At 36.4% G+C, this 27,605-nt stretch overlaps 1 protein-coding gene across 5 annotated transcripts in view; it reads right to left on the bottom strand.

Moving 5' to 3' along the window:
- IFT88 (intraflagellar transport 88) overlaps positions 1-27,605 on the bottom strand; it is a 158,127-nt gene that overhangs the window by 36,906 nt on the left and 93,616 nt on the right. For 4 of the 5 annotated variants that reach the window (XM_045978360.1, XM_045978361.1, XM_045978363.1 and 1 more), the window contains 3 exons: positions 27,053-27,168; positions 2,626-2,678; positions 438-503 (listed from right to left, as the gene is read on the bottom strand). In XM_045978360.1, the coding sequence (XP_045834316.1) occupies positions 438-503; positions 2,626-2,678; positions 27,053-27,168 (235 nt within the window). The remainder of the gene's footprint in view (positions 1-437; positions 504-2,625; positions 2,679-27,052; positions 27,169-27,605) is intronic. The other variant, XM_045978362.1, reaches the window with a different exon arrangement.

The following is a 27,605-nucleotide window of genomic DNA, read 5'->3' as shown; positions in this document are numbered from 1 at the left end:
GGAGACCCTGCAACCGAGCCCCACATTGGGCTCCCCAGGGCTGCTTTTCCCTCTCCCTATGTCCTCTCCCCTGCTCGCGCCCTCTCTCTCTCACACAAAAAAATAATTTTTTAAAAATATGTTTTCTATAAAACACATTTAAGTTTATGAACTTAAAAAAAAAACAAAATTTATTCTTCAAATTTCATAAAACCTGAAATACAGATGTTTACTACTAAAGAGAACCCAGTGGTATACTTAAATCCATCAAAAATTAAATTCTATACAATGTACCTGCATAGTCAAAATTTCTGATCATATAACCATATGTGTAATCATGTATCATAAATTATAGGCTGGTAGTTATATATGCAATTACTGTAGCAAATGTAGTTATCACACTTAATGACACAAAATGTGAGAACTTATAGCTTCAAAGTTACAAGATGTAAACTCACATTCAACATTTTCTGGAAATTTTCTGTGAATATCCTTATAAGTATCTAATGCTTTTTGGTAGTTACCTATAAATAAAAAAGGAGAAAAAACCACACTAGCACATTATAAAACTTAATAAGATTCAGCAAAGCAGTAATTTTAATTCAAGACACTGGCACCATTTATTGGTTTAATAAGAAGACTTTCATGTCTTCCACAAGCATATATAATCTATGATTAATATAACTTCTGAAAGAAAATGTACAGAGAAATTTGAAAAAGGGGTAAAGCAGAAGTAAAATGGTGATGACTGAAACTTAGTTTAGTCTTTGGGGCACCTGGGTGGCTCAGTCGGTTAAGTGGCTGCCTTTGGCTCAGGTCATGATCCCAGGGTCCTGGGATCAAGCCCCACATTGGCTCCCTGCTCAGTGGGGGACCTGCTTCTCCCTCTCCCATTCCCCTTCTCTGTGCTCTCCTGTTCTCTGTTAAATAAATAAATTAAAACCTTAAAAAAAAAAAAGGGGGTGCCTGGGGTGGCTCAGTTGTTAAGCATCTGCCTTTGGCTCGGGTCATGATCCATGGTCCTGGGATCGAGCCCCGTGTCAGGCTCTCTGCTCATCCGGACGTCTCCTTCTCCCTCTCCCACTCCCTCTACTTATGTTCCCTCTCTTGCTGTGTCTCTCCCTGTCAAATAAATAAATAAAATCTTTAAAAAAAAGGAGATAAAAAGCTTAAGAAGAGAAACTTAGTTATCTAAAAATTGAAACATTAAAAAGTTTAAAGAAAGCATTTTGTTTTAAAATACAATAAATTTAGCTTCATAGCAGCAAAGAATAGGAAAAAATGAATTTTTGATCTTTGCTAAAATCTCAGTAAACAATGAATCTCTCTGGGCCCCACTATACAAAAAGCCTAGCCATGCTGACCCTCCAAGAGCTGCGGTGAGAACTGGATGCAACAGAGACAGGAAGTACCCAGCATCTAGCAGCTCTCAATAAATATCAGCTTCTATTCTTCTAATCTGTAACTTCAGTAACACAAGGGAGATTCTGTCTTAAATCACTCAGAATACCTCATATGTATGTATATTTTACATAGGCCCGACACAGTAACGAACACTGGTAACTCAGAACTCACTCTGATATCAATAACATGTGCATACAGGACAATGATGTTATGGATCTCATAGGAAATACAGTAACAGCAAAGATCAATGATCTAGATGATTTGAGGACTCCTGCCATTCTGAAGGAGCTCACGGGGTAAAGAAAGAAACCTACAAAACAGGATGAGAACACTGTTAATACTGTCACATCTGTGCTCCCCTTGGATTGAGGAATTTATTTTCCTGGATCATTTGGCTCTATAAGAGGGATTACAAATCTATTAACATTTATCTCCTTACTTAATCTCTGCTGAAAGTCTTAATTATATCACTCACTTCCTGGTTAGTCCAACACTACTAATATTGCCATGCTCCATGCTTCAGGACAAGTGTAGCAGTACAGGATGGAATAAAAACAGTTCCTGAAAACACAAAGATACCTAGTGGTATTTGGTATAGAAACACTGCCCAGTTGTTCTGGTCTGGGGCCTTCTTTAGGCTCCTCTGGTGTGAGACAGTTTCGAAAGTTTGGCAGAGCATACAAGGATGTTCAGAATTAGGTGAAGAGAAAATGGAAGTGTAAACTAATGTGTACAGAATGTCTATTTTTCTGAGACAAAGATGTCAAAATGATTACATGTTAACTTTGAAAAATAATGAACCTGTTCTTTTTTTTCTTTTTAAAGATTTTATTTATTTATTTGTCAGAGATCACAAGTAGGCAGAGAGGCAGGCAGAGAGAGAGAGGAGGAAGCAGGCTCCCTGCAGAGCAGAGAGCCTGATGCAGGGCTCGATCCCAGGACTCTGGGATCATGACCTGAGCCAATGGCAGAGGCTTTAACCCACTGAGCCACCCAGGTGCCCCAATGAACCTGTTCTTAATAGTAGTGATGGATTATATGATTAAGATCCACTTTGTAAGCCTAACTTTTTTTTGTATGTCGTAATTATTATGTTTCTCAGATAATGGTTCAATATGTATAGTAATCAAAAGCTAATGTTTTAATAAACAAATATGCAGTTGGAAAACCATTAATGTGCATAATTACCTAAAAGATATAAATAAGTAAAGTATATAAAATGAATAAAATTAAAGCATTTACCACTTCTTCTAAAACAACTAGCTACCATCAGCTGCCATTTCACTTGTGTAGGCCTATAAAAGAAATAAATTATATGAAATCAGAGATGAAATAGAAATAATCTGTGATGATCAGTTTTATAAAGCTATACATCTATAGTATCTTTCAAGTTTTTTCAAATACTTTTTTGACCTTTGATTAGATCTTTATTATTGACAACAGCATATATATAATTTCTTTCATTATTACCTATCATACATATTAGAAAATTTAAATTTAAGAGTCCTTCAGTCTAGTTCAGGCCTTATTTAGATTTTATGTGAACCACTTAACCTGTGTGGCTAAAGACAACTGCATTCTATTTTAAACATTATCATATCTTTGCCATAATTTTATATTTTGGCTTAGTACCCTAAGGATTAGAAATTTAGGCTTGCAAATTTAGTACCCATGAAGCGATTTCTGACCTTGTGTGTGAATAATTAGGCTTCAGATAAAGACAGAGTAAAAAAGAATTGTATTCATCCTTTTTTTCCCTCTTAAATTTTTTTTCCTTCTCTCTTTCTTCTTTTTTTTGGTGATCCTGCTTTATTGTGCAAGGCTATAGGCTCTCAACCTTTTAAGATTCCATTATGCAGTATTTGAGGGTACTACCACATTATGTAATTCAACCAATACGTATCAGATGGAACATTTATACAAAATCTGGGGAATACAAAACCAAATAAGATAACCGGCCCCCCCAAATTTTATAAACTTTTCCTTTATAAGAAGTTTGTGTGTGTGTGTGTGTGTGTGCATGTGTTCCAAAATTCATTGTTTATGCACCTTACCCAGTGCTCCATGCAATACGTGCCCTCCTTAATACCCACTACCAGGCTCACCCAACCCCCTACCCCCTTCCCCTCCAAAACCCTTGGAGTTTGTTTCTCAGAGTCCACAGTTTCTCATGGTTTGTCTCCCCCTCTGATATCCCCCAACTCACTTCTCCTCCCCATCTCCCAATGTCTTTTTCTAAAATAAGTAATCATGACCAGGATTTCTAAAGACAGTTAACAAATATCTAAGAAAATGAGAAAACAAAATTTGAAGAAATGAAAGACTAAGAAATAACAATGTTTTTCTCATTTCTTTTTAGACTCTTCCTTCCATTTACCTGATGACTTCAAAGACAGCCTCACCCCTACTCAAATTGATGGCACAGCTACCAGCTTTGGAGTTAGATTAAATCAGGGTTGAAATCACAGTCCTACTACTTGGGCAAGTTACTTAACCTCAAATCCACTCCCTACACAGCCATCCCCTTTGATCTAAAGAAAACATGTATCTAATCACATTACTTCCCTCTTTAAAATGCATCACCTCCCTTCCAACCACATGTTAACTCCAAGGTCCCAATCCAGTTCATCCAGTTATCCATTTGCTGCCTCTCCAACTCCAATTCCGTGGTGCCCTGCCTAACATTTCATGCTACAAGTCCAAACAGGAGGACAGAGTCCCCTGCATTCACTGCATTTTCTAGACTCCTGGTCTTTCCACACACCATTACTTCTACTTGGAGGCTCATTCCAACCTCGCTTATGCTCTTCCATGCTTGAGAGGATTAGACATTTTAGGCACTCTTCTAACATCCTAGAATCTGTTTAGTACTGCATTTACTATACTGTATTATTATTAAGTTTTGAAATATCTTATTAAACTATAAATTCCTGAAGGAAGCAGAGTCTTTATGTTCCTAGGACCTAGCATGATGCCTGATATATACTGGGAGATCACTAATCATTAATTCCTTCTCATTTACATATTCAAGTATGTATCTTTATTATTTCCTTCAAGGTTGGGATTATGATTTTTAGTTTGGTAACCTTTTAATTCTGTGAACTTGATAAGTTATTTAAACTTCCATCTCTGTTTATTCATCTACAAAGTGGAGATAATAACAGTACCTACTTTGTAAAGTTGTTGTGAGGATTAAATAACACAATATATGTAAATAATAAACACTAGTTGTTATTATAACCACTTCTTTTCTCTTCTTCAGGAAAGCCTTATTTCATGAATGCCACCTACTGGGAAATTTAAAAAACACTAGAGCAGTAGTGTATGCATGGATACGTGTGCATCCTTATATGGAAAATGGATTAATTATTTTCAACCACTCAAGTAGCCCAGTGAAGAGAGGAAGAACAGAGTTCAGTGACTTAATGTTACTAAGGAGTAGATAACATTCTGGGTTATTAATTGTAGTAGATCATTACTGCAGATTATCTGTGATACTGCTCGCTTCCATTAGCACAGATAACTGGACACTGATTTAATGTACACGATCATCACAAGATTTTATGCATTACAATAGTTGATAAGCTGTCATGTATAATAAATGTAACAAAGTACAATTTAGGACATGAGATAGATGTATTTTATTAATCTTCAGAATTAAACTGCCATGCTCCTATTGTCACTTTTAGTAACTACAGAGAGCCCATATGCTATTAATATAGGTTAGGACAGTTTTGCCCAAAAGTAAATGAAAAAGCTAATTGTTTTGGCTTGTCTCATTTATCTTACCATCAGAACCTAGTTTATAAATAATAAGCCAAGTTTACTTCTTGAATGAATGCCTACTTCTCTCTCCAATCCTCAAAGTAAAGAAAAATGCTACTATTTTATAGACATAGCGATTTAAAATAACATCCCCTTGCCCCAGCACCCCCAGCAAACTGGTTATAAATTGTCGAGCACAGTATAATGAATAGAGGACCGTACTAAAAGTTTTAAGTATTTTAAATCTACAATGACTTAACTTTAAATTATAGAATTATGAAATTTTAGAAGTGGAAGTAGCTTCAGACAGCAATTCATTCTACCTGTTCATCTTCAAGGAGAAGGAAATGGAGATGCAGACAAGCTTGCCTAAGGTCATTGTCCCAACACTATTTACCAGGATAATCTCCCATATAAATCCCTTATGTCACACTTTCAGAAAGCAATGAGGGATAGACTCTGAGAATTACCACAGGGAAGAATTATGATCTCTGTATTTGGAATTAGTAAGCACCACTGGAAAGTCATAACTTCTGGATTTAAGATGGCAGAGTAAAAACCTTTTACTTTACAATGAGTTTCTGGAAATCAACCCCCAAAACAGGGAAGATAAGAAAGATGAGTTCAAATTCTGTCTCAGATGAAACTTTAAAACCATATACAAATGATGGATGATGGATAAAAAAAAGTGGAACCTGACTTTAGCAGGGCAAGGAAAGATAAAACTCAAGTGCTCACCAACAGCATACTGAAAAACAGGTGTTCAGATCTTCTCTGCAAACATAAGAAATGCTCAAGAATTGGAATCACCAGCTCTGAGGAAGAGGGGGTAGGTATGAAACTACAAAAAGGAAAACAGACTGGAAATGTGACTGAGAAGCAGTTGGACACCCCTTCTGTGTAGCCAGGGAATCCCTACCCCTAAGAGTTTCTCAGGAAGACTCCAGCCCAGGGTGCTGGACAGAAAACTGGAGGATGGGGCAAGGAGATCCTCAGTTCAGCCCCTTTCAGCTGCTGGAATAAGGACAGCCGGGCTTACATTCCTAAGGCACATATTTACCCATGAAGTTACCAGGATGCTCCTCTGAATACACTGAATGGCCCCAGAGAAAAGACTAGAGTTTTAAATGAACTCTCAGGAACAAAACCATACTATCAACATGTTCGCATTAGCAGTTATCAAACGTAGCATTTCGTGAAGGTGCTACTGGCATTTAGGGTGAGACAACTCACTGCACGGGTTCTCTGTACATTACTGAATGTTTACCATCCTTGGTGGCTGCTTACCTAATACCCACAGTGCTTCCCCATCATCATGACAATAAAAATGCCCTTCTCCCTACATTTCCCAAATGGCTCCCCCAGCCTGGGGCAATGTTGCCTTTAAAGAAAGGCACATTATCTTTTTTCTTTAGTTTTTAAATCTTTTATTGTGAAGTATAACACATATGGAAAAGTTCACAAAACATAATTACACAGCTCAATAAACCATCATAAAGTGAAGAGTCATGTAATTGCCCTGCAGTTCAAGAAATAGGATATTGCCAACACCCTACAAGCCTTTTTCACTCCCTTCCAACATTACTTCCTTCATCTACAAAGGCAACAACTATCCTGACTTTTTAACACTGATTTAGCATTTTTGAACTTTACATGAATGAAATAATATACTAGGTACCCTCTTTTTATAGCTTCATTGAAATACAATTCATGTAACATATAATTCACTCATTTAACATGTATAATTCAAAGGCTTTTGGTGTATCACATTAATTTTTAAAAATTATGATTAAAATATACATGACAAAAAATTTGCCATTTTAGGTCATTTTGGGGTGCACACTTCAATGGCATTAATTATATTCAGAATGTTGTACAATCACCACTACTGTCTTTTCAAAACCTTTCCATTGGCCAAATAGAAACCACACAACCACTAAGTACTCACCCTTCATTTCTCCTCCTAGACTCCAGTAACCTCTAATACACTGTCCCTTAGAATGTGCCCATTCTAGAGATTTTGTACAAGTGGGATCACACCATATTTGTCCTTCTGTGTTGGGCTTCTTTCGCTTAGCATGATGTTTTCCTGGTTGTAGCATGTGACATGGTGTAACATGTGCCAGAATGTCATTTCTTTTTATGGCTGAATAATACTCCATTGCATGTGTACAACCACATTTTGTTGTTTATCCATTCATCAGTGATGGCTACTTGGGTTGCTTCCACCATTTGGCCTTTGTGAAAAATGCTATAATTACGCATATATAAATACCTGTTTAAGTTCCAGCTTTCAATCCTTTGTATATATCTAGGAGTAGAATTGCTGAATCATATGGTAATTCTAAGATTAGCCTTCTGAGAAGCCACCAAGTGATTTTCCATAAAATACCACTTTACATTTCTATGTGCAATGTACAGGCTTATAATTTCTCCATGTAATTTTATTATTATTTTGTTTTTGTTGTTTTAAAATGTAACAGCTGCCCTAAAAGCTGTGAAGTGGTGTCTCCTTGTGATTTTGATTTGAATTTTCCTAATGACTAATGATGTTGAGAATACTTCTGTGTGCCTAATGATCATTTGTATACCACTTTGGGGAAATGTCTACTCAAATCCTTTGCCTATTTTTAAAATGTTTTCTTGTTCCTGTTGTTGTTGAATCACAGAAGTCCTTTATATAGCCTAGATATAGTCCCTTATCAGATATATGCTTGCAAATATGTGGGCTATCTTTTCATTCTGTTGATAGAGGCTTTTGATGCCCCAAAAGTTTTAAATTTTGATGAAGTCTAATGTATCTTTTTTTTCCTTTTATTGCCTGTGCTTTTGATGTCATCATATCTAAGAAATCATTGTCAAATCCAACAGGATAAATATCTTCCCCTCTGTTTTATTCTAAGAGTTTTATACTTTTAGGTCTTACATTTAGGTCTTTGATCTATTTTGAATTAAATTTTATATGGGGTAAGGTAAGAGTCCAACTTCATTCCTTGATATCCACGTGGAGATCAAGTTTTCTGAGGGCCTTTGATTGAAAAGATTGTCCTTTCCTCATTGAATGGTCTTGACACCTTTGCTGAAAATCAATTTACTATATACATGAGGACTTCTCCCTGAGTCCTAGATTCCATTCATCTCCATGTCTGTCTTTGAGTCAATACTGTTTTGATTACTGCAGTTCTGCACCAAATTTTGAAATCAGAAAGTGAGAACTCCAACTTTTTTCTTTTTCAAATTGTTCTGGCTGTTCGAGGTCCCTTGAGATTCTATGTGAATATTAGAGTGAGCCAGGCAATCTGCTTTACTCAGTCCATCCTTTCAAATGTTAGTCTCATCTGGAAACAACGATTAATCTGGGCACCCAGTGGCCAGTCAAGTTGACACATAACATCAATCATCTCAGTAGAATTCACCAGTGAAGCTACCTAGTCCAGGGATTTTTTTGTTGGAATACTTGATTACTTCATTCAATCTCCCTACTAGTTACAGGTCTATTCAGATTTTCTATTTCTTCTTGAATCAGTTTTAGGTGATTGTGTGTTTCCAGGAATTTGTCTGATTTATCTATATTATCTAACTTGTTGGCATACAACTGTTCATAGTATTCTTATAATCGTTTGGTTTCTACAAAATTGGTAGTAATGACCCTATGTGCACTTATAATTTTAGTAATTTAAGTATTCTATCTTTTCCTTCATCGATCTAAGCTAAAGATGTTAATCTTCTTAAAGAACCAAATTTTGGTTTTACTTATTTTTCTCTATTATTTTGCTATTCTCTGTTTTATTTATCTCTGATTCCATATTTATAAATTTTTCTGCTTGTTATTGGCTTATTCAGTATCTTGCAGACAGCTTACAGATGGATACTGATTTTATTTAATCTTTCAACATTTTTCTTTTACTGGAAGATTTTAATATATTTCTATTTAATGTTATTACTAATATGGGATGATTGCTTCTTCTTTTTAGATATCTGTTCTGTGTATTTCATGTTTTTAGTTCCTCCATTCCTTCATTACTGCCCTTTTTGGGTATTTTGTAGATTTTCTGTAGTGTACTATTTTGATTCTCATCATTCCTTTTCTGTGCATTCTTTTATGTTTGCCTTTTAAATTATACAGGGAAATGAAAGGTTATAAGCCAAACTAAAAATATAATACTGGCTTTTATTATTTACCTATGAAGTTACCTTTACAAGTATTCTTTAATATTTTCTTAGGTCTTGGGAGTTATTGTCTAGTGACTTTTCAATTCAGCCTGAAGGATACCCTTTAGCATTTCCTGTTGGGTCGGTGTACTGGTAATAAACTCCCTCAGCTTTTGTTTATCTGAACATGTCTTAATTTCTCCTTTGTTGTCTTCTTTTCACATGACACAAATACTCTTATTTTCTAAGCCATTTAACAAGGTATAAAACCAGTCTTAGCGGGGTGCCTGGGTGGCTCAATAAACTAACTACCTGCCTTTGGCTCAGGTCATGATCTTGAGGTTCTAGGATCAAGCCCTGAGTCAGGCTCTCTGCTCAGCAGGAAGTCTACTCCCTCTCCCTCTGCCCTTGCCCCCAATCACGTTCTCTTGCTCTCTCTCAGATAAATAAAATGCTTTTTAAAAAAATTGTTATTTATTTGTCCGAGAGAGAACACAAGTCAGGTGGAGAGGCAGAGAGAGACCACAAGCCAGGCAGAGAGGCAGAGGGAGAAGCAGGCTCCTTGTTGAACAGGGAGCCTGATGCGGGACTTGATCCCAGGACTCCAAGATCATGACCTAAATTGAAGGCAGATGCTTAATGGGCTGTGCCACCCATGAGTCCCTCAGATAAATAAAATATATTTTTTAAACAATGAATTCTGGAACACTGAAAAGAAATAAAATAAAATGAAAAAAAAAAGGTTTTAATTTTTTGACAGATAGAAACACATAGAGAGAGGGAACACAAGCAGGGGGAGTGGGGGAGGGAGAAGCAGGCTTCCCCCTGAGCAGAGCCTGATCGGGGCCCCGATGTGGGGCTGGATCCCAGGACCCTGGGATCGTGATCTAAGCCGAAGGCAGATGCTTAACAACTGAGCCACCCAGGCCCTAGATAAATAAAATCTTAAAAACAAAACAAACAAACAAACAAAAAGCAGCCTTAGCTCTCAAGCCATTAAAAAACAGGCAATCTGTAGTAGTGGGTAGTTGTTGACTTCTACTTTATTTTTAAAAATTTTAATGTTTTTATTTAAATTCTGGTTAATATTATATTAGTTTCACATATACAATATAATGATTCAACAATTCCATACATGACCTGGTGCTCCGCGTAAAAGTACACTCCTTAATCACCATCACCTATTTAACCCCCTGCCCCACCCACCTCCCCTCCGTAACCATCAGTTTGTTCTCTAAAAGTCTGTTTCTTGCTTTGCCTCTTTTTTTTCCTCCTTTGCACACTTGTTTTGTTTCTTAAATTCCACATGAGTGAAATCATATGTTATTAGTCTTTCTCTGACTGGCTTATTTTACTTACCATTATAGTCCTAGCTCCATCCATATCATTGCAAATGGCAAGATTTCATTCTTTTTTTATGGCTGAGTAATATTCCAGCACATGCGCACACGCACACACACATACAGACACAGAAACACACACATCTTCTCTATCCAGTCATTAGCTGATGGACATTTGGGTTGTTTCCATACTTTGGCTATTGTAAATAATGCTGCTATAAACATCAGGGTGAATGTCTCCTTTTGAATTAGTATTTTTGCATTCTTTCGGTAAATACCTAGTAGTAAAATTACTAGATCATAGGGTAGTTCCACTTTTAACTCTGAGGAACCTCCATACTATTTTCCACAGTGTTTGCATCAGTTTGCATTCCCACCAACAGTGCAAGAGGGTTCCCCTATCTCCACATCCTAGCCAACAGCTGTTGTTTCTTGTGTTGTTGATTTTAGACATTCTAACAGGTGTGAGGGGTACCTCATTGCAGTTTTGAGTTGTATTTCCCTGATTAAGTGATTATGAGCATCTTTTCACATGTCTTTTGGTCATCTGTATGTCTTCTCTGGAGAAATGTTTGTTCATGTCTTCTGCCCATTTTTTAATTGGATTTGTATTTTGGGTGTTGAGTTCTATAACTTCTTGATATATTTTAGATACTCACCTTTTATTGGATAGGCCATTTGGGAATATCTTCTCCCATTCTGTAGGTTGTCCTTTAATTCTGTTGACTGTTTACTTCACTGTGCAGAGGTCTTTTATTTGGATGTAGTCCTAATAGTTTATTTTTGCTTTGCTTTTCTTGCCTCAGGAGACATATCTAGTAAGAAATTGCTATGGTCGATGTCAAAGAGGTTACTGTCTGTGCTCTCTTCTAGGATTTTTATGGCCTCAGGTCTCAAATTTAGGTCTTTAATCCATTTTGAATTTATTTTCATGTATGGTAAAAGAGAATGGTCCAGTTTCCTTCTTTTGCATGTAGCTGTCCTGTTTTCCCAACACCATTTGTTGGGGAGACTATCTTTTTTCCATTAGATATTCTTTCCTGCTTTGTTGAAGATTAATTGACCATATAGTTCTGAGCTCATTTCTGGGTTTTCTATTCTGTTCCATTGATCTAATGTGTATGTTTTTGTGCCAGGACCATACTGTTTTGGTTACTACAGCTTTGTAATATAACTTAATGCCAGAGTTGTGGTGCCTTCCACCTTACTTTTTCAAAATTGCTTTGGCTATTTGGGGTCTTTTGTGGTTCCATACAAATTTTAGGATTAGTTCTAGTTTATGAAAAACACTATTGGTTATTTTGATAATGACTGAATTAAATGTGTAGATTGTTTTGGACAATATAGACATTTTAACAATATTTCCTCTTCTAATCCATGAGCATGGAATGTCTTTCAATTTCTTCATATCCTCCTCAGTTTTTTTCATCAGTGTTCTATAGTTTTCAGAATACAGATCTTTATGTCTTTGGTTAGGTTTATTCCTAATTATTTTTGGTGTGATTGTAAATGGGACTAATGGAACTAATTCCTTAATTTCTCTTTCTTCATACAGGTGTACAGAAATGCAACAGATTTCTGTATGTTGATTTTGTATTCTGCAACTTTGCTGAACTCATGTATCAGTTCTAGCAGTTTTTTTTTTTTTTAAGATTTTATTTATTTATTTGACAGAGAGCACAAGTACACAGAGCAGCAGGGAGAGAAAAAGGGAGAAGTAGGCTCTTGGCTGAGCAGGGAGTCCGATGTGGAGCTTGATCCCAGGACACTGAGATCATGACCTGAGCAGTAAGCAGCCGTTTAACCAACTGAGCCACCCAAGCACCCCTCTAGCAGTTTTTTTTGTAGTCTTTTGGGGTTTTTATACAGAGTATCATGTCATCTGCAAATAGTGATAGTTTCACTTCTTCCTTTCCAATTTGGATGACTTTTATTTCTTTTTGTTGTCTGATCACTGTGGCTAAGACTTCTACTACAATGCTGAATAAAAGTTGTGAGTGGACAAAAAGAAATAAAGTACAAACAAAGAAATAAGTGACATTATTCCTGACTGTAGAGGAAAAGTTCTCTGTTCTCACTATCCATTTAGGATAGTGTTGGCTGTGAGTTTTTCATATATGGCCTTTATTATTTTGAGGTATGTTGCCTCTAAACCTACTTTGTTAAGGGTTTGTTGTTGTTTTTTTTTTAAATCACAAATGGATGTTGTACTTTGTCAAATGCTTTTTCTGCATCTATTGAAATGATCACATGGTTTTGTCCTTTATCTTAATTATGTGATGTATCATGTTAACTGATTTGCAAATATTGAACCACCCTTGCAAACTAGGAATGAATCCCACTTGATTGTGATTTTTTTTTTTAATGTATTGTTGGATTCAGTTTGCTAGCATTTTTTTTGAGGACTTCTGCATCTATTTTCATCAGAGATACTGGCCCATAGTGCTTTTTTGGTGTTGCCTTTATCTGGTTTTAGTATCACGGTAATGCTGGCCTCATAGAATGAATTTGGAAGTTTTCTTTCCATTTCTATTTCTTTGGATAGTTTGAGAAAATAGGTATTTACTCTTCTTTAAATGTTTGGTAGAATTTTCTTGTGAAGCCATCTGTTCCTCAAGTTTTATTTATGGAAGTTTTTGATTATTGATTCAAATTCTTGGCTGGTTATTGGTCTCTTCAAATTTTCAACTTCTTCCTGTCTCAGTTTTGGTAACTTAATATATTTCTGGCAATTTACCCATCTCTTCTAGGTCATCCAATTTGTTGGTATATAGTTTTTCATAATAGTCTCATAACTATTTGTGTGGTGTTGGCTATTATTTCTCCTCTCTCATTTGTTACTTTACTGAATTGAGACCTTTCTCTTTTTTTCTTTATAAGCCTGGCTAGAGGTTTATCAATTTTTTCAAAGAACCAGCTCCTGGTGTCATGATCTGTCCTATTGTTTTTTTTTTTTTTTTTTTTTGAATTTCTGTATCATTTATTTCTGCTCTGATCTTTATTATTTCCTCCTTTCTGCTGGTTTTAGGTTTTATTTGTTGTTCTTTTTCTAGCTCCTTTAGGTATAAGGTTAGGTTGGTTGGTTGAGATTTTTTCTTGCTTCTTGAGGTTGGTCTGTATTGCTATATACTTCTCTCTCAGAACCACTTTTGCTTTATCCCAGAGGTTTCGGACCCTCATGTTTTCATTTCCATTCCTTTGCATGTACTTTTTAATTTCTTTTTTTTAATGTCCTTTTGATTCTTTCATTGTTTAGTTACATATTATTTAACCTCCATGTATTTGTGGTCTTTCCAGAGTTTTCCTTGTGGTTGACTCCTAGTTTCATTGTGTTGTGGTCAGAAAAGGTGCACGGTATGACTTCAGTTTTCTTGCACTGGTGTAGGCCTGTATTGTGCCTAATATAATCTATTTTGGAAAATGCTCTCTGCACACTTGAAAAGAATGTGCATTCTGCCGTTTTAGGATGGAATTTTCCAAATACATCTGTTAAATATATCATTCCAGAGTGTCATGCAGAGCCACTGTTTTATTTTTTGTTTAGATGATCTGTCCCTTTATGTAAATATGTTGCTCAAGTCCCCTATGTTATTGTATTACTAGTGATTGTATTATTATTGATTCCTTTATGTTTGTTTTTCTTTATGTATTTGGGTGCTCCCATTTTGGGTGCATAAATATTTACACAATTGTTTTATCTTCTTTTGGATTGTCCTCTTTATTATTAAATAGTGTTCTTCTTTGTCTCTTGTTAGTCTTTGTTTTAAAGTCTTGTTTGTCTAATAAAATATTGCTACTCTGGCTTTCTTTTGACATTCCCTTGCATCACAGATGTTCTCTATTCCCTCACTTTTGATCTGTAGGTATCTTTAGGTCTAAATTCAGTTTCTTCTAGGCAGCATATAGAGGGGTCTTGTTTGTTTGTTTTAAGCACCCTGACACCCTATGTGTGATGGAGCCTTTAATGACTTACATTTAACGTAATCATTGATAGATATATATTTATTGCTATTTTATTACTTGTTTTGTGGTTGTTTCTGGAGCTTTTCTCTGATCCTTTCTTTTCTTTCATGGTTTGCTGATTTTCTTTAGTAATATATTTAGATTTCTTTCCCTTTATTCTTTACATACTTAGTAGTTTTGATTTGTGGTTACCATTAGATGATACAGCATCTTCTGCATATAGTATTCTATATGAAGCTGATGGTTGTTTAAGTTTCAATCCATTCTTTAAATGTCTCCTTCCCATGTTTTAGGTATATGGTATCATAGTTTATATCCCTCTCTTTTGTGAGTTCTTTGACTGATTTCTTGTAGAAATATTCATTTTTACTGCTTTTGGGTCTCCTAGCTTCATACTGTTACTTTTAGTCTTTCTTTTCCATTCATAGAGTCCCCTTTAGTATTTCTTGCAGGAGTGGTTTAATGGTCATGAACTTTTTAAATTTTTGTCTGTGAAACTATTTCTCCTTCTACTTTAAATGTTAGCCTTGCCAGATAGAGTACTTGGTTGCAGATTTTTCCTATTCAGCACTATGAAGACATCATTCCACTCCCTTCTAGCTTGGAGAATTTCTGCTGAAAAAAATCTGCTGATAGCATTATGGGTTTTCCCTTACAACTAACTGTCCTCTTCTGTTGCTTTTAAGACTTAAAAAGATTTTATTTATTTGACAGAGATCACAAGTAGGCAGACAGGCAGGCAGAGAGAGAGGAGGAAGCAGGCTTCCTGCCGAGCAGAGAGCCCGATTCGGGGCTCGATCCCAGGACCCTGGGATCATAACCCAAGCTGAAGGCAGAGGCTTTAACTCACTGAGCCACCCAGGCTCCCCACTTTTAAGATTTTTATCACCATATTTTGCTAGTTTAATTCAAATATGTCTTGGTGTGGATCTGCTTTTGTTGATTTTGATGGGGATTCTTTGTGCCTCCTGAATCTGGATATGTTTCCTTCCTCATATTAGGGAAGTTTTCAGCTATTATAAAATATAATATAAAATTTCTACCTCCTTTTCTCTCTCTTCTTTGGACTCTCATAATATGAATGCTATTATGTCTGATGGGGACACTTCTCATTTTGCATAATTCTTCTTTCTCTCTTTTGTTCAGCTTCATTGTTTTTCATTACTTTGTCTTCTAGGTCACCACATTGTTCCTCTGCTTTTTCCAGCCTGTTGTTCATTGCATCAAGCATGTTTCTACTCTTATTTATTGCACTCTTTATCTCTGATTCTTTTCTAACTCTTTCATCTCTGTGTTATGGGTCTCACTGATGTTTTTTATTCTTTTCTCAAGTCCAGTGAGTATCCTTTTGATCACTACTTTAAATTCTCCATCATGTATGTTACTTGTATCTGTTTTACTTAGATCTCTGCCTATGGCCTTATCTCGTTCTTTCATTTGGGGTAATTCCTCTGTCTTCTCATTTTTTCTAAATCTCTGTGTGTTTCTGTGTATTAGAAAAAATAGTTATGTATCCTGCTCCTGAACATTATGACCTGATGAAGACGACTTCATGTAGTGCTCAGGGCCTGAGTCTTCAGGAAATGTCTCCAGCGTGTGCTGCGTGTGCTCTGGCTGCTCTGCCCTTCAAGTTAGTCATCTGCAGAGGCCCTCCTTGCCTAGCGTGGTCAGTGTTTGGTCCCTGGCCTGAATGTGGGTAAATTTTAACTAGGTGTGTTCCAGTCTAACCTGTGAAATAAGTTAGAGGTCACCTCTACCAAAACTGAGGCCCTGCAAAACTCTGGTTGGGAGATGTAGCGCGGGCATGGATTTGTGCTGGTTTTCTGGGGGAGAAGCCTGCCATGCCAGAACTGAGGTAAGCCTTATTTAAAAGAAGGGCATTTTCATCCCATCACCAAGGGGTCTTAGTGTAAACAAGTTAGGTCACCAGTGTTGGTGCTATACTGCTTCCTGCAGGAGGTCCTGTGCTTATACTGAAGGGAGGGAAATGTCAATGGTCAGCTCCTTTTTTCCTGGAGAGGCCTCTCCATGAATGCTGCCTTTCAGGGACATGCTCTGAGAAGGTAAATAATCTCCCTATTTTGTACCTCTGGTACTCTTCAGATCACTATTTCCATGCTGAATGTCCGTGGGTTGTTCCCCTGCCTTCTCTCCAAGAGCAGTCCAGCCCTCTTACACTTAAAACTTCAGCCTTTAAGCCTCTTGAGTTGCAAGAACTCATGAAATTCAACTTCTCTAACTTTCAAAGCCAGTAGCAATGGGGAAATGTTCCCCTTGTGCATTCCTGTGTGCTTCTTTCTTGCCCTTCTCTGCAACTATACTCCCTCCCCTCCACAGCAGCCAGGGTCCATTTCTTCCCTAAACCACATCGCTATACTTCTTACCTTTGTCAGTGTGGCCTCTTCACTACCCTCAGTTGTGCAGCATGTTCTGCCAGTCTTCAGATTGATTTCCAGGGATTATTTTGATAGTTATCTAGTTGTATTCACAGGATGAGGCAAACCTAGATCTCTTACTTTGCCACTATCTGGCCATCCCTTCATTCTGGAAGGATTGTTTTGCTAGATATAGAATTGTTGGGTTGATAGTTTTTTATTTTAGAATTTCGTATCATCCTACTGTTTTTTTGCCCTCCAAGATTTCTGAGAAATCTGATAATCTTACTAAGGACCCACTGTACTTTATGAGTAAGTTTTTCTTATTGCTTTCAAGAGTCTTTGTCTTTTGGCAGTTTTATTATAATGTGTCTTGATGTTAGTCTCTGGGTTTTCCCTATTTTAAATTCATTAAGTTTACTGGATTTGTAGAGACATGTCTTTCCTCAAATTCTGGAAGTTTCAGTTACTGTTTCTTGAATCTCTCTGCTTCTTTCTCTACCTCTTCTCCCTCTAGAACTCCTACAATGTGTACATTGGTCTGCTTGGTTGTATCCCATATTTATAATAATCAATATATCAATATAATAATCAATGATCAATATTAAGAAATAATCTCTAATGCAAAGAATTCTCTAATATGATATTACATTAGATGGACCAGTTATGACTAAGATTTCTTGATGTTTTAAGACATGATTTATGGATAAAAGAAAATAGGAACTAGTAGTATAGGTTTAACACAATTACCAAAAATATTACTAAGAACCATAAACATCTAAAAAATATAGCAAAGTGAGGAGTTTCTACTATAAAGGAACACCAATGACAGGTAATGTAGCTTAATTCAACTATGTGCCAACTACTCTGGAATATGTAAAGAACTATACGGCACAAGAACAAACACCTCTCCACTACCTCCAGAGAGCTTACATTTTTATTATAGAGGTAAAAATCACCTGACAATTAAAGATTTAGAATATAAAAAAAGGAGAAAAAGTGAAGATTAGATGTATGGTACAGAAAATAAATGCTCAGGAAAATGAATGCCCAAACTCATACTGAATGGCTCTGTCACATAGCAAGAAGCAAGTAAAAACAGGTGGGAATAGAAAGTAAATGTACAGGAAAGCAGGGAGAGGGGAATATTAAGGGAGTTCCTAGAAAAGACTTCTCTATTTCCTGGAAAATTTAAGTTTAAAATAGATTGAAGGGATTTGTGAGGAATAAAGGAAAGGCAGTTAGTTAGGAACACTTATGACTAATGAGGAGTGTTTACAAAATATAAATTTGTGTGACATCACTCCATCTAGTTATATAATTTATGTCCCATAGTCCTTCCAAGGCTGTATATGAATAGAATAAAATGGAATAAATGGTTGGATTAGCCCATGAACTGAAATGTATTGGGACAGATTGGGCAGGAAAGCAAGAGAGAAAAAGTAACCAAGTTAGCAAGAAAGGAAACAGATGTGATCACTTAAACAGCCTATAAAGGTCAGGCTCAGAAGTAAAGCCAGGAGACACTGAAACTGCAAGAGAAAGGAAGGTCAAGAGACTGGAGGTCTTATCAAAGAAAAGCATAATGGAAAGTAGGTTATGTGGAAGTTGGGAAGAGAGGTTATGTTCAGACAGGTGGATATTAATGAGCTTTTAGTGGTATAAATGTGCTGGGTGATAATTAGAATTGGGTAAGATCTAGGTGGCTGAACTGCAGAAGAGGTAAAGATGTCAATGAAGTTAGGGAGGTTAAATCTGTGAAACTAGACTATTGATAGCATAGAGAGAAAGAACATGAACTAGACAAGGTAAGAGAATGGCTATGAAGTCAACATTTAACATTCACAATTAGGAGTCAAAAATGGAACAGTGGTAGATGGAGCCTCAAATTAGGAAGAGTGTTATATGAGTTAATGGGCTAAGGCTAGGGTTAGTATTAAGTGTAATAAAAAGTGTAATACCTATGTAGCTTTAGTCTCAAGCATATGATTAAACAAAAACTATTCCCTTATGTTGGTGATTAGTTTTATAATTTTCAAAATATTTATGTGATTTAAGAGATTAAATGGGATCAAATTTTATGACATTAGCTAGTGAAGCTAACATCATAAAAATTAATTATCTTGGGGTACCTAGGTGGTTCAGTCAGTTAAAAGTCTGCCTTCAGCTCAGGTCATGATCTTGGGAGTCCCAAGACTGAGCCCTGCATTAGACTCCCAACTCAGCCCTCCCCTCACTCATGCTCTTTCTCTCTCAAATAAATAAAATCTTTTCTAAAACAATTGTCTAGGAGAAGAGTCTAAGATGGTGAAGGAGTAGGAGACCTTAACTTCATCTGGTCCCACGAATTCAGCTAGATAACTGCCAAACCATTCTGCACACTTGCGAACTCAACTGGAGATTGAAGAAAAGATTAGCTGCAACTCTACAAATAGAAAACTGACCAGTTTCTGCAAGGTACGATGTGCGGAGAAGCAAATCTGAGGTGATGTGGGAAGATAGACCACAGAGGAGAGAGCATTCCCAAGCCAGCTACTGGCTAGTGATATAGCAGTGCTTTTAGAAGTGTGCTCCAGTGAGGGACAATCCACCTGAAAGGCATGCAGGTGGCTAAGTGGGGGCAGAACCCTAGGTGGAATAGTGTAGTCTTAGGATTCCCCAGGATCACAGGAAGACTGTGGATGCCTGAGAGCAGCAGAGCTCCCAAAGCATTGGAGCAGGGTAGTTGGCTGCAATCAGCGAGCCCATGAGTGGGCTCTCAGTTTGGGGTTGCCATGTGAACCATGGCATAATCAGGTGACTGTTCCCAAGCAGGGGCCCAGTCAAGTGGCTGGACTGGTGAGAATCCCCTTCCTCCCCTAGGAGGAGTGGCGTGGGCGCATGCTGCAGGAGTCTTCAGGGTTTGGAGACTTGAAACGGGGTTGTGTGCCTGAGTTAGAAACACTCAGTCATAGGCTGGATGAGCATGGAGTGTGGCCGGAGACCAGGGAGACATGAGTGATTGACTGCTTTTCCTTGAGGGAACACTAAGGAGTGGGACCCCAAGGTTTTGGCTCTGGGCCTAGAGATTGGGAGGACACCATTTTCATTCTCATCCTCTAAAGCTGTGGGGAAAGCCTTCAGGGAACAAAAGCCACAGAGAGCAAACTGGAGCAGATTATTTATACTGGTCCCTTGGCAAAGGTGCTGCAATTCTTTTTTTTTTTTTAAGATTTTATTTATTTATTTGACAGATAGAGAGAGATCACAAGTAGGCAGAGAGGCAGGCAGAGAGAGAGGAGGAAGCAGGCTCCCTGCGGAGCAGAGAGCCCCATGCGGGGCTCGATCCCAGGACCCTGAGATCATGACCTGAGCAGAAGGCAGCGGCTTAATCCACTGAGCCACCCAGGCGCCACAGGTGCTGCAATTCTAACTGGGGCCAAAAATCTTGAAAATCAAAGCAACAGGCCCCTCCCCAAGAAGATCAGCAAGAACACCCAGCCAAGACCAAGTTTACTGAGCAATGAGAGCTGCAAAACTCCAGTGTTAGGGGAGCACAGCACACAAAATTCATGGCTTTTCCCCTAAGATTTTTTAGTCTTTCAAGTTTAATTTTTAAATTTTTTTCTTTCCTTTTTCTTCAACCAATTTCTTATTTTATCAACTCCTTTTTAAAATCTTTTTTTATTTTCATTTTTACAGTTACATTCTATCTCTTCATTGTATTTAATTTTATTTTTGTATATATATGTTTTTCTTTCTTTATAATTTTGGTATGCGATTTCCTCTAACAGACTAAAATACACCCAAAATCTAATGTATGGTTCTGTTCTATTGATCTGTCTGATCATATTCTTTCTTTTTCTTTCTTCTTTTTTTTTTTTCTAGCTCTGTGAAGTCTTTTTAAATTTTCATCTTTACAGTTACATTCTATCCTTTCAAGGTATTCAATTTTATTTTTGTATATATGTGTTTTTCTTTCCTTACAATTTTGAGATGTTGTTCCTATTAACAAACTGACCAAAATACACTCAGGATATAGGGTATTGCTCTTTTCTGTTCACCTGTTGATATGCCTTCCTTTTTGTTGTTGTTGCCATTCTCTCTCTTTTGTTTTTTCTTGTCTTTTAATTTTCATTTTTTACAGTTACATTGTATTCTTTCATTGTATTTAATTTTTTGCCCACATCTAAGTTCTTTCTTTATAATTTTGTGATCTAGATTTCTAACAGACCAAAATACATACAGGATCCAGGGTATTGTTTTATTCTGTTCACCTGCCTGATTATACCCTTTTTTCTATCTTTTAAAATTGTTTTGAATCTTCAAGATTTTTTTCAGTTTCAGGTTTCTTCTGATTCATTTAGTGTACATTTCTGTGGGGTTGTTGTTGCCACTTTGGTATTTTGTTCACTTGTTCATCTATTTGTCTCTGGAAAGAATGACAAGACAGAAAAACTCAACCTCAAAAAGGAAAAACAAGGGCAGTACTGCTAGCGACTTAATCAGTATGAACACAAGTAAGATGTTGGAACTACAGTTCAGAATAGTGATTATAAAGATACCAGCTGGATTTGACAAAAGCCTAGAAAATACAAGAGAATGCCTTTCTGGAGAAATGAAAGAACTAAAATCTAACCTAGTCTAAATCAAAAAAGCTATTAATGAGATGCATAAAAATGGAGGCTCTAACTGCTAGGATAAATAAGGAAGAAGAGAGAATTAAGGATATAGAAGACAAAACGATGGAGAATAAAGAAACTGAGAAAAAGAGAGATAAACAACTACTGGATCACCAGGGGAGAATTCGAGAGATAAGTGATACCATAAAGTGAAACAATATTAGAATAATCGGGATCCCAGAAGAGGAAAAAGAGAGGGGTGCAGAAGATATATTGGAGCAAATTATAGCAGAGAATTTCCCTAATCTGGGAAAGGAAACAGGTATCCAAGTCCAGGATGCACAGAGAATCCCCCTCAAAAATCAGTAAAAATAGGCCAACACCAAGACATAGGATAGTGAAACTTCCAAATCTCAGAGACAAAGAGAAATTCTGAAAGCAGCTTGGGACAAGAGGTCCATAACCCACAAGGGAAAAAACATTAGATTGGCAGAAGACCTACCCACAGATATCTAGCAAGCCAGAAAGAACTGGCATGATATATTTGGGATGCTAAGTGAGAAAAATATTCAGCCTTATTTTTCATTCAAAATAGGCATGATAAAAAGCTTCCACGACAAACAGAAACTAAAAGATGTGTTATCACCAAACCAGTCCTGTAAGAAATATTTAAAAGGATCCTTTAAGCCAAGTGAGAGCCCAAAGGTAACACAGACCAGAAAGGAACAGAGACTATAAAGCAAACATATGTAGTAACAGTCAAATTACAGGTAATACAATGGCACTAAATTCACATCTTTCAATAATTACTTTGAATGGAAATGGGCTAAATGTCCCAATCAAGACACAGGATATCAGACTGGATAAATAAGCAAGTTTTGATAAGATGACTGCAAGAGACTCATTTTAGACCCCAAAACACCTCCAGATTTAAAGTGAAGGGATGGAAAGCCATTTATCATGCTAATGGACATCAAAAGAAAGCTGGGATGTCAATCCTTTTATTAGGCAAATTAGATTTTAAACCAGACTGTAATAAGAGATGAGGAAGGACACTATATCATAATTAAAGGGTCTCTCCAACAAGAAGATCTAACAATTATAAATATTTATGCCCCTAACATGGGAACGGACAATTATATAAGCCAATTAATAACAAAATTCAAGAAATATATCGATAATAATACTAGGGGACTTTAACACCCTACTCACTGCAATGGACAGATCATCTAAGCAGAAGATCAACAAGGAAACAAAGGCTTTGAACAACACACTGGACCAGATGGACTTCACAGGTATATTCAGAACATTCCATCTGAAAGCAACAGAATATACATTCTTCTCGAGTGCACATGAAATATTCTCCAGAATAGATCACATGCTGGGTCACAAATCAGGTCTCAACTGGTACCAAAAAACTGGGATCATTCCCTGCATATTTTTGGACCATAATGCTTTGAAACTTAAACTCAATCACAGAAGGAAAGTTGGAAAGAACTCAAATACATGGAGGTTAAAGAGCATCCTACTAAAGAATGAATGGGTCAATCAGGAAATTAAAGAAGAATTTTAAAAATTCATGGAAACAAATGAAAATGAAAACACACTGTTCAAAATCTTTGGGATACAGCAAAGGCCCTAAAAGGAAAGTATATAGCAATACAAGCCTTTATCAAGAAACAAGAGAAAGGTCTCAAATACACAACCTAACCTTACACCTACAGGAGCTGGAGAAGGAACAGCAAAGAAAGCCTAAACCCAGTAGGAGAAGAGAAATAATAAAGATCAGAGCATAAATCAATGAAACAGAAACCAAACCACAGTAGAACAGATCAATGAAACTAGGAGCTGATTCTTTGAAAGAATTAATAAGACTGATAAACTCCTGGCCAGACTTTTTCAAAAAGAAAAGAGAAAGGACTCAAATTAATAAAATCATGAATGAAAGAGAGATCAAAACCAAACCAAAGAAATACAAACAATTATAAGAACATATTATGAACAACTATATACCAGCAAATTAGATAATCAAGAAGAAAGGGATGCATTCCTAGAGACATATAAACTACCAAAACCGAACCAGGAAGAAACAGAAAACTTGAACAAACCCATTACCAGTAAGGAAATTGAAGCAGTTATCAAAAATCTCCCAATTAACAAGAGTCCAGGGCTGGACGGCTTCCCAGGGGATTTCTTCCAAACATTTAAAGAGGAATTAATACGTATTCTTCTGAAGCTGTTTCAAAAAACAGAAATGGAAGAAAACTTCCAAACTTGATCTATGAGGCCAGCATTATCCTGATCCAAAAACCAGAAAAAGGCCTCCACCAAAAAGGAGAATTACAGACCAATATCCCTGATGAACATGGATGCAAAGATTCTCGCCAAAATACTAGCCAATAAGATACAACAGTACATTAAAAGGATTATTTGCCATCACCAAGTGGGATTTATTCCTCAGCTGCAAGGGTGGTTCAATAGCCACAAATCAATCTATGTGATACACTACGTAAATAAAAGAAAGGACAAGAACCATATGATCTTCTCAGTTGATGCAGAAAAAGCATTTGACAAAATATAGCATTCTTTCTTGATTAAAACTCTACACAATGTAGGAATAGAGGGAACATACCTCAATATCAAAATCATATCATATATGAAGAGCCCACAGCTCATTCTCAATGGGGAAAAACTGAGAGCTTTTCCCCTAAGGTCAGGAACATGACAGGGATGTTCACTATCACCACTGCTGTTCAACACAGTATCAGAAGTCCTAGCCTCAGCAACCAGACAAAAAAAAGAAATAAAAGGCATCTGAATCAGCAAAGAAGAAGTCAAACTCTCACTCTTTGCAGATGACATGATACTCTACGTGGAAGACCCAAAAGACTCCGCCCCAAAACTACCAGAACTCATACAGGAATTCAGCAAAGTGGCAGGATATAAAAATCAATGCACAGGAATCAGGTGCATTTCTATACACTAACGATGAGAGAGAAGAAAGAAAATTTAAAGAGTCAATCCCATTTACAATTGCCCCCAAAACTAAAAGATATGTAAGAATAAACCTAACCAAGGAGGCAAAGGATCTGTACTCAGAAAACTATACAACATTGATATTGAGAAAACACAAAGAAATGGAAAAATGTTCCATGTTCATGAATGGGAAGAACAAATATTGTTAAAATGTTTATGATACCTAGAGCAATCTGCACATTCAGTGCAATCCCTATCAAAATACCATCAACTTTTTTTCACAGAGCTGGAACAAATAATCCTAAAATTTGTATGGAACCAGAAAAGACCTCAAATAGCCAGAGGAATGTGAAAAAAGAAAACCAAAGCTGGTGGCATCACAATGCCAGACTTCAAGCTCTATTCCAAAGCTGTAGTCATCAAGAAAATATGGTACTGCCATAAAAACAGACACATAGATCAACAGAACAGAATAGAGAGCCCAAAAGCAGACCCTCAACTCTATCTTTGACAAAGCAGGAAACTAATCTTCGACAAAGCAGGAAAGAATGTCCAATGGAAAAGACAGTCTCTTCAACAAATGGTGTTGGGAAAATTGGACAGCCACATGCAGAAGAATGAAACCGGACCATTTCCTTACACCAAACACAAAAATAGACTCAAAATGGAAAAATACGTAAATGTGAGATAGGAATCCATCAAATTCCTAGAGGAGAACACAGGCAGAACCTCTCTGACCTGGGCTGCAGCAATTTCTTGCTAGACACGTCTCCAAAGGCCAAAGAAACAAAAATAAACATGAACTATTGGGACTTCATCAGGATAAAAAGCTTTTGCACAGCAAAGGAAACAGTTAACAAAACTAAAAGGCAACCTGTGGAATGGGAGAAGATGACATATCAGATAAAGGGCTAGTATCCATAATCTATAAAGAACTTATCAAATTCAACACCCAAAAAATAAAAACCCAGCCAAGAAATGGGCAGAAATGAACAGACATTTCTTCAGAAAAGACATTCAAATGACTAACAGACACATGAAAAATGCTCAACATCACCTGGATCAGGAAAATACAAATTAAAACCACAATGAAATCCCACCTCACACCAGTAAGAATGGCTAAAATTAACAAGACAGGGAACTACACATATTGGGGAAGATGTGGAGAAAGGGGCGCCTTCTTACACTGTTGGTGGGAATGCTGGTGCAATCATTCTGGAAAACAGTATGGAGGTTCCTCAAAAAGTTGAAAACTGAGCTACCCTATGATCTATCAATTGCACTACTGGTATTTACCCCAAAGATACAAATGTAGTGATCCAAAGGGTACCTGCACCCCAATATTCATAGCAGCAATGTCCACAACAGCCAAGCTATGAAAAGAGCCCGGGTGTCCATTAACAGATGAATGGATAAAGAAGGTGCGGCATATATATACATATACATACACACACACACACACACACATATATATATGAATAATACTCGGTCATCAAAAAAATGAGATCATGCCATTTACAATGACATGGATAGAACTAGAATGTATCATGCTAAGTGAAATAAGCCAATCAGAGAAAAACAATTATCATATGATTTCACTGGTATGAGGAATTTAAGAAACAAAACAGAGGATCATAGAGGGAGAGAGGAAAAAATAAAACAATATGAAGTCAGGGAGGGAGACAAACCATAAAAGACTTTTAATCATAGGAAACAAACTGAGGGCTGCTTGAGGGGAGGAGGTGAGGGCATGGGGTAACATGAGGGTGAGGGACATTAAGGAGGGCTTGTGATTAATGAGAACTGGGTGTTATATAAGACTGAGGAATCAGTGGACTCTACCTCTGAAACCAGTAATACATTATATGTTAATTAACTAAATTTAAATTTAAAAAATTTATTAAAAAAAAAACAAAAATTGCCTAACACAAATCCCACACAGATACCAATCAAATTATTAACCATTTCTTTATCATTCAAATGATTCGAAGTCACATTTAATGTTAAAATTCAGTTTGGCCAAGAACAAAACAGACCCAGAATTTTTCAATTATTTTTGAATCAGGTATGTACAAAACATTTGAATATGAACTTAAAGACAGCTTTAAAATTTTTAGTATACAATGTAAATTGATTACACATTGAAACCAGCACAACTTACTTCTATTAGGACTCTTTGAGAAATGAAACCTTGTCTTAGGACCAAGTCAATAATTTTTTAATTGATAATGAAATAATACTTACTTGCTGAGTATGAATAAAAAAATACATAATGAAAAGTACCTTAAGGAAATATTTTTTAAAATTTTTGCATAAAGGAATAATATACTTATCATAATAAAGACCAAGTAAAATGGAATATCATTCAAGAAAATGGAAATAATACATGAATGTTCATTAATATTTGCAATATGTTTATCAGATTCTAATTTTAGGGATAAAATCAAATCCCAAAACAAGGCATTTTAGTAAACATGAAATCAGTATAGTTACTTACTGTATAAGAGAAGCTCTTTCAAAGTATTGAATGGCTTTTTCACAAAACTGGGTGTCAATGTAATAAGCTCCAAGCCACTCAATGACTTCAATGTTAGAGGGGAAATACCTGTATGACTGGAAAGAATATGGAATGTGAGAATACAACATCAGTGACAACGTATAATTTACACCTCAACATTTTACCTACTAAATGGACTGTTATCCAATGTGAAGTTTCTTAGTAAAAAAGTGTGAGCTGTCATAAGTACTTTCTAAGTTTGGAAACTATAAGATTTAGAAAACTTAACATTTGTTTGATATATTTTTAAATTACCTATCAATAGCTTTTTGATGTACTGATAGATGATCTGAGTCAAATTAAATAACAGAATTAAAAAGAGATGAAAATAATGCTTCAAGGGAACAATTCTTACCTTTAATTTTCTTATTAAATTAATAAAGAACTAACTTTATATTCCACAAGTGCTTTATTTTATTTTAAATCACTCTTCATTTAAAACTGGCAAGCACTTCTAAATTTTAAAGATGAAAAGGACTGCTGACTGTTTTAT

This window comes from Meles meles, chromosome 14 (assembly GCF_922984935.1).
Source record: "Meles meles chromosome 14, mMelMel3.1 paternal haplotype, whole genome shotgun sequence".
Lineage (NCBI taxonomy): Eukaryota > Metazoa > Chordata > Mammalia > Carnivora > Mustelidae > Meles > Meles meles.
This window is presented reverse-complemented; position numbering and strand designations above follow the sequence as displayed.